The sequence below is a fragment of the Delphinus delphis genome, chromosome 1, assembly GCF_949987515.2.
Source record: "Delphinus delphis chromosome 1, mDelDel1.2, whole genome shotgun sequence".
Taxonomy (NCBI): Eukaryota; Metazoa; Chordata; class Mammalia; order Artiodactyla; family Delphinidae; genus Delphinus; species Delphinus delphis.
Genome location: NC_082683.1, coordinates 34,105,399 through 34,119,766, shown reverse-complemented (window position 1 = coordinate 34,119,766; position 14,368 = coordinate 34,105,399). Strand labels below are relative to the sequence as shown.

Genomic DNA, 14,368 nt, shown 5'->3' with positions numbered 1-14,368 from the left:
ATTTAGGGTAAACAAGTTAAATATTGTTTTCTATAGATGATATTGGATCCTTGTTTAATCTGAACATTTTAAAATTATTTTTAAAAATTTACTTACTGTATTTTTATGATTAAAAAGTAATCTTAGGGCTTCCCTGGTGGCGCAGTGGTTGAGAGTCCGCCTGCCGATGCAGGGGACATGGGTTCGTGCCCTGGTCGGGGAAGATCCCACATGCCGCGGAGCAGCTAGGCCCGTGAGCCATGGCCGCTGAGCCTGCGCGTCTGAAGCCTGTGCTCCGCAACGGGAGAGGCCACAACAGTGAGAGGCCCACATACCACAAAAAAAAAAAAAAAAAAAAGTTATGTTAACCCAATTATTGTAGAAAATTTGGGAAGACAGAGATAGCCCTTGTTAATGTTGTCTTATGTAATTTTATTCCAGTAGATGCTATGTGTGTTAGAAAAAGGCACCCCCCCCCCAAATTTTCTTTAAAAGAATGGTTGCAAAAGATTTTGTAGTGATAGCTAAGTATACTCTTAATTTTAATCAAATTGCTCTTAATTATCATTTTGTTCTTCTTTAATTGCTAGTATGGGTAGAATTGCATTTTAACAAACGTTATTATGATAACATCATATACTATTACAGTATAATGAGACTGTTTTCTTTTATCAGTCGGGGTTCTATCAGGAGGCAGAAACCACACCAGTTATTTGAACAGAGACTTTAATAGAATCATTAACTAGATTTAAAGTTGTTAACTAGGTAACAGAAAGGATAAAAATAAAACTTGAAGTTATCATGGAGATAGGCACTTCTAGAAGCAGCTGTGAGCCCTAAGTGCTTGGGGACCAAAGGGAAAACCTAGAGACTTAGAGGAAGGGTCCTGTGGAAACAAAATTCAGATCTCCGAGGAGAAGGTACTACATGCTAGTGCTTGTGTCGAGCTCAGAATAGAAATCCCATAGATATGAAACTCAGAACTCTGGGGAAGGGTGCTGGCTGGTGCTGGGGTCTTTGAGTGGGGTATGATTAAGCTAGTTCCATAAGTGTTAGAAAAACTGCAAACTTTATTCACTTACTACTGTGAGGGGGACCTTCTGCAGGGGTGAAGAAACCTTTGCTGGGGTAATGCTCTTATGAAGTCCAAAGAATAGACAGGAAGGCCCAAGTATCTTTTTTCTTCTCCAGGCTTGCAGTCCATCTTTAGTGCTTCCTCTTGGCAGAGCCTTATAGGAAGTCAGCTGGCAAAGTAGAAATGTGGTTTGCAGAGTCCCAGTTCCAGTGTCATTAAGGCAGATTGGGAAGAAGGGATGCGGGTTTGGAATTGAGGAGCAATAACTTAATAACTTGTTTCAGCAAATTACTAAGAAATATGGTATTAAAAAGTGTTTTCTTGGGACTTCCCTGGTGGTCCAGTGGTTAAGACTCTGCGCTCCCAATGCAGGGGGCCTAGGTTCAATCCCTGGTCAGGGAACTAGATCCCACATGCATGCCACAACAAAGATCCCACGTGCTGCAACTAAGACCCAGCGCAGCCAAATAAATAAAAATATTTAAAAAAAAGTTTTCTCAGATCTGTTTTGCAGCCAGTGTTTATGTGATTTTAGTAGGATACTTGCATGTTGCTAAAAATGCTAATTTTGTAAATCACGTGAAATTATATTAAAAATTTATATAAGATTTGCAAGTATTCCTTGCAATCCGAATCTACTGCATTCGTATCCTGAGTTTGGATAGTAAGTCTGGATAGTGAATACTGGGTCATCTACATCTATTTAATTCCTGAGTTTTGGAAGGCAAGAGTGAGAGTTCAGATAATGATGGATACAGTTTCTGTCAGACAATAGAATCTTAAAAATTTAGCAGAATCCGGTTACTGAGTTTATATAAGATGGATTTGAATCCTGAGGTTACCTGCATTTTATTTCCAGGTATAGACTCAGTAATAGCAAAAGCTTACCAAAAAAGCAAAAGCTTTCCTTGAACATTTGCTTTATGTAGACAGGTAAACACATATATGTATATAACATATTTCTTTCACATATTATGGCATTAGACTGTTATAATTTGGTTTGATTAAAGCAAAATAAAATTTGATATTTCTTTGGACTTGTTAAATGGGGCCCTTTCTGCATTTCTGAATTGCCTAACATTTATGAGGATTGATTTTATGGTTCACATGTGTATTCGGCCTAGGATGCTGAGTTATCAGTAGTACTTTAAGTAGTTTCTGATCTTCTACCTGAGATCTCTTCCTTTTGTTATCTTTTTCTTTCTTTCTTGTTCACACTCATCTTTTCCTTTTTGTTACGCTTCTCCCTTAAAGATGCCTTTTATTATTGATCCAGTCTGTTTGTTTAGGATATGTTGGGGAACACATAGGGATTTTTAGCACCAGAGAAGATTGTGTGTTGTGTCCCAAGTGAATTTCCTGTCCATCTGTTTTCTCATTTCCCTCCATTTGATATTGATAACCTGCTATTTAGAATGACCAGAGGAGGGTAGATTTATTTTAAGGCGTCTTGCTGTCTTGTTTCTAGTAGCAGACTTGTTATTGTTAAGGCAGCTCTGGTATTTAGTCTTAGAATTGGGTAGATGCAGGTTCAGACCTCTGCCGCGTATTATTCATATGATCATGGGTAAGTTACTTCACTTTTCCTGGTTTTGCTGTAATAGGGATGTTAATGTTTACCTCCTTGGCCTGTTAGGATTCATGGGATAAACTATATATTGATTACATAAAGCATCTGGCATATTTGCATTTTCCTATAGTAGAAAGCAAAAGGGATAATTGTTTTTAGAATAAAAGAGGACATATTTGGGGACTCCCCTGGCAGTCCAGTGGTTAAGACTTCGCCTTCCAGTGCAGGGGGTTCGGGTTCATCCCTGGTTGGGGAGCTAAGACCCCACTTGCCTCGGGGCCAAAAAATGCAAAACATAAAAAAGAGAAACAGTATTGTAACAAATTCAATGAAAAAGACTTAAAAAAGAAAAAGAAAAAAGGACATGTTTGTATTCTTTGCTCTCAGCTCAAGAACATGGGGTAGAAGACAATTTCTTTTTCCCCTTCTTTCTTTTTCCCCTTTACCCTAAATTCTTATTTTTAAAAATTAAAACAAATTTTTTTTTTATTGAAGTATTGTTGATTTACAGTGTTGTTAGTTTCTGGTGTACAGCAAAGTGATTCAGTTATATATACACATATATATGTATATTTTTCAGATTTTTTTCCATTATAGGTTATTACAAGATATTGAATATAGTTCCCTGTGCTATACAGTAGGACCTTGTTGTTTATGTTTTACATATGGTAGTGTGTATCTGTTAATCCCAGGTTCCTAATTTATCCCTCCCCTTCCCCCCTCAGGTAACCATAAGTTTGTTTTCTATGTCTGTGAGTCTGTTTCTGTTTTGTTAAATACGTTTTGTGTGATTTTTTTAGATTCTACATATAAGTGATATCAAATGATATTTGCCTTTCTGTCTGGCTTAATTCATTTATTTTGATAATCTCTAGTATGATAATCTAAATTCTTAGATTCTAGAGTATCTACCAGTAGCATTCAGGTTTGCAACTGACCTCAGGCTAAGGATGTTGCTGACATTTAATACTAGATTTTTATCATATTTATAATTAATATAGTTATATGCTTTTAAGTCAGTCCCACACAGTGGCAGAAATAACTTTCATTATCATGCCATAGTTCATCATTGTTATATTTATCAAACTTTTTTTATAATTGATAAAATCTATTAATTTGCATGTTTAATTCTGACATGTTCCAATTAAATGAAGAGTAATGAGAAACCGTCTTAATTTTGACCATTACAGAGACTTTTTCTAAAATGTATTTTGAACTTTTTGTCTTATCTTCTAAGGCTTACTGTCTCATATGGTAGCCGCTAGCCTCATGTGGCTGTTTAAATCTAAAAAAAATCAGTTCCTCAGTCACACTAGCCACATTTTAAGTGCTTGGTTAGCTACACATGGCTACTGACTGTCATATTGGATAACACACAAACATTTCCATTGTTGTAGAAAAGTTCTGTTGGACAGTGCTGGTCTAGAGCATCCTAAATGTAATTTAATCTTTAAGCTGACTTATTGGGCTTCCATTTCTGAGCATAAGGTATTGAAGAGTACCAGTGACTAGTCACTGACTTAAGGACATATTATAAAAGTTACTTATGGGACTAAATATTGACTTGGATAACTAGCTTTATGGTGTTCTTACTAATATATTAGACCAGGCATTATTTAAGCATTTTATGGTATATTAATTAAATTTCCCCTAACAACCCTATGAGGTTGGTGTTATGATTATTTTCATTTCACAAATGAGGAAACAGAGGTAAAAAAGTTCAGCAACTCAAGGACATGCAATGAATAAGGGACGGAGCTGGGATTCATACAGAGGTCTTGCTCCAGTGCCCATGCACTAAATTCTGCCTCTTGGCTGTCAGTATTTATCAAAATTTGAGGCTTTTTCTTTTTTTTTTTTAATTTGTTTTATTTTTGGCTGCATTGGGTTTTTGTTGCCGCGCACAGGCTTTCTCTAGTTGCGGCGAGTGGGGGCTGCCCTTCGTTGTGGTGCAAGGGCTTCTCATTGCGATGGCTTCTCTTGTTGCGGAGCACGGGCTCTAGGCACGCGGACTTCAGTAGTTGTGGCTCATGGACTCTACACATATTTTTAAAAACTAAGTATAAGAAGTATTAATAGCAGATTCTGTCTGGGTTTTTAAATAATATCTGCAAAGATGGCTTTGAGTGTTCTTGTATCAAAGGGACTCTTATTAGCTTTCCAGCTACTCAAGAGACATAGAGATTCCAATAGATAGAGTGAGATTAAATGCAAAATACGGTACTTACTTGATGACAGAATGTAGTTCAGTGGTTAATGTCCAAAAATATTTATTTTTCCTCCTTAAATTGTAGAGTAAAATATTTTTAAGATAAGAATTACATTTATGGCATAAAGATGTCTTTTGACCATATGATCCCTAAGTTTTAGCCTGAACGGAGTTCTAACTATGAGTATGGCTTGTATGAATTTAGAATACAGTTTTATGACTCTAAGATTATATATTTGAGTAATAGAGTAATTTGGAGAGAATCTAGAGAAGAGCAGTAACTATATTATGGTTCTTAAATCAGATCCTGTTGGAGTTCTGGACTTCAAACTTTTGAGAAGGAACCTAAATGGTGTTAATATTGTAAAATATGTGAAGCATCGTTGTGAAGAGAACTCTGACCAGTTCTCACTTTCCAGGATAGAATTTAAAGAAATTTTCTTCTCTGTAGCAAGGGAGATACATAGATTAGTCTGTTAAAATTTATTATTATTTTAAACAAAATGAATTACTGTATACATTTGGTGAACTTTTCTTCCCTTGGAGTTAAAGAATATTGTTGGTCTCCAAAATAGGTAATAGCAGGGCTTTTAAAAATGACATAGTGAGGTTCTTTTTCATCTCTGATTTTATGATAAATAGCTCTGAAACCACAGTTCTGTTTACAAATGACAGTTGTCTCACTAAATCCCTCAAGTTTTTGCATAAGCTGTGTGTGAATATTTTTGGAATCTTAGGGGTGAAACAAAAGTTGTGAAAGTCAAGAGTTTTGAAATGTGAACTTCTATTTGTGTATTGGATTCTCTATCCTAAATTATGATTCTTCTTCCTATATTTTCACTTCAAACCAATGAGGATTTTTTGGGCTTGTCCTTTAAAAAGATCATTGCTCATAGGAAATTTAAAGGCTCAGTTATTCATACCTTAGGGGTGATTAGTTTGATGCTGTCCACTTTCTTCCTAAATAGAGCAGAGATCAACTGCTTTGAAAAGGTTAGAGTTTTTCCTGGAGGAGAAGAGCAAGTAATTAATTTTGGAGTTTATAATACCAACTTTAGGGGCCAATCTTGGAGGCTTATGGCAGTGTGAGATGGGAGAGCCAAGGTATAGAAGAAGGTACTTAGAAGTATGCCAGATATAAGCTATGTGTATTGAAATTTTATTAGGAACAAGCTGGTCCTACACCAGGAAAATGGAAAAACTTATTTATTTTCCTTGTTACACTTCTGTCTCTCTGCTGCAGAATATCCAACTGGGGCTTTTATACTCTTAGAAATTTGATTTATAGAACTCCTTTATAGAATAGGTAGGATTTTGTGGGCTGCTTCAGGAATCATCATCATAGAATCTTATTTCTGTGGGAAAAGTGTATGTTCAATTTTCATATGCAATCTACAAACAAAATTTAAAAGCACAGTCTTTTCTGGATCTTTTCTTTAGAATAAATAATTGAATGAGGGGCTCATTTCCATTGAGGTTGATAAATGATTATTGTGTGATTTAGGGCATGTAAGTCTAAAACCACTGAGTAAGAGTGACAGTCATTTAAAATTTAGAAAATTCTGAAGAGTAAGAATTTGATAGGAATAATAGCTGACATTTATTGAATGCTTATTTACTGTGTGTTAGAAACTCTTCTTAGTGCTTTGTATATATAACTCATTTAATCCTCACAACAATCCTTTGGGGTGGGTACTGCTTTTAATCCTCACCTTACACATGAGGAAACTGAGGTATAGAGAGGCTAATTTACTTGTTTAAGGTCACATAGCTAAAAGTGGAAGAGCTTAGATTCCAATCCAGGCAGTCTTGCTCCAGAGCCTGTGTTCTTAATCACCATATCTTTTCTAATGTAGGACATTGACTGTGTTATTTTCCTGAAATTGAACTAAGAGTAGAAACTTTGGCTTTGCCGGTGTATGATAACTAATTTTGAAAAATAACAGCGGCTACTTTTGCTTGGAAATAGCTTAAATTATTGCTTCATTTATAAATTAAAAAAATTGTTTTTTTATATCACATGCTTCCAAAATGTAAGGTCAATCTGTAATAGTTTATTTTCTTTCTTGTTAGGTTTCTGCCACAATCAGCCTTGGGTACCTGAATATCCACATGTACTGTTCTTCCTATAAATAGAACTTACTTGCCCTTTTCCCAAGGGAAACAACCCAGAGTTTCATCCAGTTATTATATCCAGCCGAAATTCTAAGCTCTCTGGGTGCATTCACTTTCATTAGATCCCAGAGTGGCTTTTTGGTTTATAGTGGTGAAGGAATAGGATAATAGCAATAAAATCTTTTATTCAGAAAACAGGATAATGGGAAACACAAAATAGTCACTAGGCCATATCGATTATAAAATCCTCCTGGGTAGCAGTGGCAGAGACTCCATGAAAGTATAATAAGTTCCTTGATTCTGCTCTTTGCTGGGCTGTCCATTGTCCCCTGTGCCCTTTGAAAGTTCTCACCTTGTCCAGTATCCTCCATGGCCACATCTGTGGTGGGTATTGGTGAAGATGCCCTATCTGGGAAATGCATAGGCTTTATAGCTCACTTCTTGTTGATTAGCTTGGGTATTATTTTGGAAACTTAAGAGACTTTTGCAGTCTAGACACCCCTCTGCCGCTTTACAGTTATCTTAAAAAGCTTAGTTTCTAGACTTTTTGCTGCTTTGAGCCAGAGGACATGCCTAGGCAGAATTTTTTAATATGAAAACTCTGCCCTTTGTGCTCTACTTACCTCAGGGATTTCTAACCTTTTGGTGCCATGGAACCCCTTCAAAGTCTGGTGAAACTTGTGGACCCTTCTCAGAATAAGGTCTCAAAATTCATAAAATAAAATACTTAGGATTACAGAAGAAACTAATTAATTATATTGAAATATGGTTAGCAAAATATTAACTTTAAAACATAGTAATATATATGCCTTTGAATTAACACATTAAATAAAAAATCTAGTGGCAAATCTATACACTGTCATAAATCTGAAGTAGTCGATGAGTTTAAAAAGTTGAGTTTCTGCAGCATTTGTCACATATGAATATATTTGTGATTTTTATTGATGGCAAAGTCACAGGTACTGTTAATGCTGCTGTGATTTGTTGTCTACTTTTGTAATTAAAGGAAATGCTAAGTTTCAGTTACAAGTTAGTGGAAATAAAGAATATATTTTCCCCCATCCAAGTTCATTCACCTCTTTTAGCTCCTAAGGGAATGATGGCTCTGGGTGGGGCCATTTGAAGTGATAGTCTTGGGTGGAATGTCAACACCCTCACAACATTGCTTTTGTGTGGCAAGGCACCAGTCTTCTCTACTGCCAAGGCTGTAGTTTTGCAGCTATCACTCAGTTACTTAAGTTTGCTACTTCAGAAGCACTTGGTGGTTTTTTTTCAACCATGTAGGGCTTTAGATTACAGGAATTTTAGCTTGAATTGCAGGCCATAGGCAGGGAGTACCTCCCTTAGCAAACCTGCATTTTCTCTGCTTGCAACTTAATTGAAGTTTATTTGCCTTTTAGGACTTTGTTTTAAGCGGCTAGAAGGAGCCAACACATGCCAATATTCTCAATTTTTCCTATAGTATTTCTCTCCTTGCTCTATAGCCTCAGTTGGCATATGGTTTGTTTTCCAGTTACAGTAGGTGACAATTTGACCAAATCCTTTGTCACTCTTGAATAAGTGTAACAAGCTTTCCATCCTGCAGTATTAGAGTTCTTAATGTTTACCTCATCAATTCCTCTAAGAGAGTGTCTTATTTTAGGTCCTGTTACTTGTATCACCTCACTTCCATGTCCCACATTCCATGTTTGTTAGGAATTGCATTCACCTGCTGGTAGAGATCTTTTTATAGTGGTTAAACACATAAAAAGTCTGGAAGGTAGGCAGTTCAGGGCTGGGGTGGCAGCTTCACAATTGCTTCACCAAAAAAATCAGGGACCCAGATCCTTTCTGTCTGCTCCCATGTCCTCAGTGTATGGCTTCCATTCTCAAAGGTCACCTTATGGTCCAAGATGACTGTTGGAGCAATAGCTATTGTATCCACATTCCAGAGAGCAGGAAGGGCAAAAGGCATAATACCATCCAGAATAAAATTGGGGTTGTATTCCTAAGGAAGAAGGCCAGAACAGGTATGAAGTGGCAGTTAGTGGTCTCTGCCATAGACCTTGCTTCTGGCTGCCGAGATGCAGTAACAGGAATTATGTTTTTTATATATGAATATTATGTTTAAATATATGTATTTTTTGACCCCCTGAGATGTGTGTGATCAGAATTACTGCTGTGGTAATTACAAGGATTTCTTTTGAGTTCTCAGTTGCTCAGTTTTTCACATGCCAAGTGTTAAGACAAAATGCCAAGTGCTAGGAAGGGAGGGAGAGGATTCAGGAATATCTAGGTCACATCATCATTACCTTCATTATTCTTACTTTATTTTCCTTGATGTCTTCGTCTTACCTCCATTTAGGAAAGCCAACAATATCTCTACCCATTTCCTACCTTTTTATCCTGTTGCAAATTTTCTGTGTAAGCCTTGGCTACTCCTCAGTTGTTAGGGAAGTTACAGAGGGAAGCCAGGCAATGTGCTAAAGTAGCTAAAATGCATATTTGGGATTGTATCAGTGGCAGAATTTCATTAAGTGAGGTCAGAACCCCCTCCCTCCTCTTATGTCATAAATTAGTGTGGAGTTGTTTTATCTGGATGCTCTTTACCTTTTCATTGTATGCAGAAAAAATTCCTTATTCTTTTAAGCAATAGATACCGTCATAGATTTAAGAACTTCAGACATAATTTTTTCATGCCTTGGTTTATCCCACAAGTAACATTATCTTCTTATCTTTGGCTTCCATCTTCCCATTTTTCTCTACTTCTCCAGTAGAACTCTCTGTTCCTGTGTAGTACTAACTTGTCAGTCTGTGCTGAGTCATGCTTTTTTCCAGTTCATAAAGGACTTCTATCCTGTGGTTATCCTTACCTCATACTATTGAGTCCTCTTTCACCTCTTCCTTTTAGCTTTTAAATGGGTTTGGTCTTGTTTGCTTGGGGAGCAGCACACCCACACCTTCATTGGCTAGTCACTGTTTCAATCATTTAACCACCATTTATTGACCCTTTACCTACTGTGCTCCTAGGCATTGTGGGAACAGAAAAGAATAAGAAAGTTCCTTCTTCTAAGGAGCTCATGGCCTCATGGGAGAGAGGTAGATAAAGGTAATTTAATTCTGTGTAAGTTCTGTGATAGAAGTATTTATAGTCAATGGGGGTAGGATCTAGTTCAATTTAGGAGATGGAGGATGGGAAGAGTGGATTGATCAGGCTTTCTGGAGGGGGAGGTGTTTGGTTTGAGTCTTGATGAAAAAATAGAAGCCAGCTAGACAGAGTGGGAAGGAAAAGGCATTCCAGAAAGGAAGACTCATTCCTTATCCAAATACTGTGTTATTTTTCAGATAATGTGTACCTGGCATGGTGTTGGGTAGCATCTGAAGTACTAGTGTACGGTCACTATACTCAATGGGGAGGTGGGGGAAAAGGGAGTGAGGGTAGAAAGCTTATGTTCCAGTTATACATGTGAAACAGCATGGTAAAGCCAAACTGAGGTTATAATTGCTCTAGGAATTAATAGAGAAGGATTAATAAAAGGTTAATGAAGCTAAAGTAGTTGAAAATGAGGCATTCAGATTTAGTATAATATGAGAAGGGGAACCATTTAAAGTTTTTGAGCACAGTGACATGAAAACATTGCTGGCATTTCTCTTGGAGTATATACATGTACTCTGGAGGTGATTAGCAGGGAGGAGTGGTGAGAAATCAGAGCCTAGGAGGCCAGCTAGGAAGCTTTTGGAATGAGGTGAGGTAATGAGGGCCTGACATTTCTTAACCAGATTTCCATAACCAGATTCCTCAGAGCCTCCCATGCTGTTTTTAAATCTGCCACCATCTGTTCTCTTATACAAGTGGACTTCTGTCATCACCATTCCACTAAGAGGTTTCTTTCTGAAGTTACTTGAAGATCTGGTCAAATCTAATGGTCACTTTTTGTGTTCTTAGTGGAGAACCACTGCAATAACCAGCCTAAGCAGCAACAATAGAGGCACTTTTTACCTCACTACCAAGAATATGTAAAATATAACAAATTGCAAAGAAAACAGCAGCCCCGCTTTTTCAGATTTTAAATTTGAGAAAGATTTTTATACTCTACTTCAATGAATAATTCTTACTCATGATGCCTTTGATGGCTAGGCACCAAATTCTTTCCAGCCTATTTAGATCTTAACTTTCTTTAAGTCTTAGCTGAAGTTCTTCCTTCTCTACCTCTTAAGGCTGCAGCCCATGTTGTCCTCCATCTTTTTCTGAGCCATTGCAGCACCCAGAGCTCTTTTCCAGCTCTTTCTTGTGTTTGACCTTCCTAATTGGAGTACAGGTTTCTAGAGGACAGAAATTTTTATCATACTTGCTGTGTGTATAAGATTTTACTCTAGGATAGCCTTGTACACGTGTGTAATTATAAATTCTTGTTTATTTTTATAACAGTATTAAGTACCTACTTAGTATGTGTTCATGTTATACTACTGAGACTCTCCTAAAGTCTCAGTTAGTGGCACTGGGGGAAGGAAACAGAAGTTAAAGATGGTTCTCAACAGGGAGCATCTGCTGTATCAGTTATATTCCAATTTGGAATGTACTTTTACATTATCTTTGAAAATGTATGTGACTGGCTGCTTTGGGAATTTGAACAAAATAAAGCTACTCAGTGGAGACTTAATTGAGGCAAATAGGATGATAGCATGGTATAATAATAGCCAATGTTCGTAGAATAAAATGTGAATAATAATAGCAGCAACTACTGTTATCACCACTACCAGTAGCTAACATTTATTGACTCTTTACTATTTGCCAGTGGCTGTTCTGAGTACTTTATATCAGTGAGAGGTAGGTACTACAGGTAAGGTATGGTAGAAAAACTGCTGGATTGGGCATCAGGAGATCTGAGCTCTGGTTTTAGTTCCGCTGTTAACTATTTGTGTGAATTTGGACAAGTCTTTAACTTCAGTAGACCTTAGTTTTTCATCTTTAGATTGGAGGCTTTGTTCTCTAATCTCTAGGATACTTTGCCCACTCTTTGACATTCTGTGATCTCTAAATTATCTTGGCTTCTTATTCCACAAGTTTCTATCACTTATTTCATGATGGGAACAAGCATTTCTGGCTGAGATTGTAGAGCAAGGTGCTGTATAGAGGAATTTAAAGTTCAGGTTTCAGAGGAATGCATACAGCAGAGATGGGGAGGGAAAATGAAAAATGTAAAACTGTTAATCAAAATATTGGAAAATATTCTATCTGCATTGCCAGTAGTTAATATTCTACTGGCAATGCAGATAGAATCCTCGTGGCTAGCTCTTGATTTATAATTGCTACTGCTTAATCTTATTTACTTTATGGTTCATTAGTACCCTCCCAAGATACTCCTAGAGTAATATTATTAACTAATACTTATTGAATGTTTCTTCTATGCATAAGTTATCCCATTTATTTCTCAAAGTAATATTTCAACCGTAGGTACTATTATTGTTTCATTTTACAGATGAGATGGGGTTTAGAGATAGTAACACTTTCATAGTCTCGCAGATAGTAACTGGTAGCATAAGTACTTGAATTCTGATCTGCCTGACTCCAGAGCCTGTGTTTTTTATTAATGTACATTGCCTCCCAGAAGTTCAGATCCTAAGCACATACTCCAGGTTGCTTTTTGCCTGCAGCCATTTGGAATGAAGGGTATATATGGGATTCTTAGCCACAATTTTTTTCTTTTTACTGAGATACTTTAAGTTTCTTATTTTGTTTTCTTTTTCCCTTTATTTTTATATCACTTAGAAGCCTTTCATTCCTCTCTGCTTTGTTGTCAGGCTCACTTTTCCTGCTTCTTTGATCCCAGGATAGGAAAGTTTGTACCTTTTGTTGAAAGTTTGCCATTCCAGTGTGAGGTGTCAATCTTTGTTTCTATATTTTTATCTTCCATTCTTAGAGCGGCTTCCTTCTTTCTCCAGAATATGTGTTAACCTGGCAGATGTTGTTTTTTCTTTTTTCTTTCTTTGGGTGATAATGGTTTGAATTTTTCAGCCTTGGAGAGAAATAGATTACAGAATCCAGATCACTGGATGTTTTTGTAAGCCTGTCGTTGAGTTTTTAATGTTTCTTTTCTTGCTGTCCATTTATGTGATTTTATCTCATATCCTACACTCCCAGATCTTTAGTTTTCTTAAGCTTGTTCTTTGACTTTTTTTTTTTTTTAAACTTCCTGGCACTGCCTGTTCTCCTTTTCTCTAGTTCATCAGTGTCCTTGAGTTTGCATTTCTTTTTTCAGTCAACTCCCCCAGCTAGCTTGTCTCCTTGCTATTCTTGTCTACCCTGCTTTACTCTTCCTATCTCCCACCTGCTCAACTTTACCTTCTTTCCTCCATGTAAATTCCTCAGTTACTTCTCTGACCTCTTGCCTACACTTTAATTTTGGTATTCTTTTGTATGATTTCCCTAAAATTTGTGTAAAAGAAATGCCAGATATACAATCTTAAGTTTTAAAAGGGCCTGCAGTGTTGGTGAGTAAAGAGCTGGACTGCAGACAGATTTATTCATACTATGATCCTGTCTCCCTGTTTAAAGTGACAGATAGTCTTTTTAAGAAAACTGGCCTCAGAATCACTTTGTGTGTACGTATTGTTCTATCTCTTAAACAGTTTAAAACCAAATTTGTTGTGTTTGGAGAGGAAGAAATTAAGAAAAAAGATTGGAAATGTTGATCCCTTAAATATTTGGTTTGGTCATTAATATACTCAATCTTTTTCCTCCAGATTTAACTCAGGCTTTCCCTCACTTTGGAACTCCTAGATTTGTGAATATTGGATATTTTGAGAAGCGGGGGTTCTTTCCTTGATATTGACTAAGGAGTCTATTTACCTTCAGGATGACATCTGAACTGGAGAGCAGCCTAACATCTATGGACTGGTTACCACAGCTCACCATGAGAGCAGCCATCCAAAAATCTGATGCTACACAAAATGCACATGGAACAGGAATTTCCAAGAAGAATACACTTCTTGACCCAAATACAACCCTGGACCAGGAAGAAGTCCAACAGCACAAAGATGGGAAGCCTCCATACAGTTATGCCAGCCTCATTACATTTGCAATTAATAGCTCACCCAAAAAGAAAATGACTCTAAGTGAGATTTATCAGTGGATTTGTGATAACTTCCCATATTATAGAGAGGCTGGCAGTGGATGGAAGGTAAGGATTTTATTTAAATTTTTATTTTTATGCTGTAAACAATAACAATACTGGCTTTTATTGAAGATAAAGCTTTGTGGAGGCTTATATAATTAAAGATGAAATTCTGATTACTAGTCATTTTTAGGGTTAAAAAAGGAAATTAAATGTTTTAAATTAGATGAATAACTTTATTTTGGGTAGAATATTAATTTGTTAGAGCTTTCTTATATTAGAGGACTGACATAGCATAAGGTATTGGAGCAGAGATAATGTAGCAT

At 36.7% G+C, this 14,368-nt stretch overlaps 1 protein-coding gene across 2 annotated transcripts in view; it reads left to right on the top strand.

The window, feature by feature from the left end:
• FOXJ3 (forkhead box J3) overlaps positions 1–14,368 on the top strand; it is a 131,667-nt gene that overhangs the window by 26,286 nt on the left and 91,013 nt on the right. For both annotated transcript variants that reach the window (XM_060020464.1, XM_060020454.1), the window contains one exon: positions 13,784–14,108. In XM_060020464.1, coding sequence (XP_059876447.1) covers positions 13,784–14,108 — 325 coding nt within the window. The remainder of the gene's footprint in view (positions 1–13,783; positions 14,109–14,368) is intronic.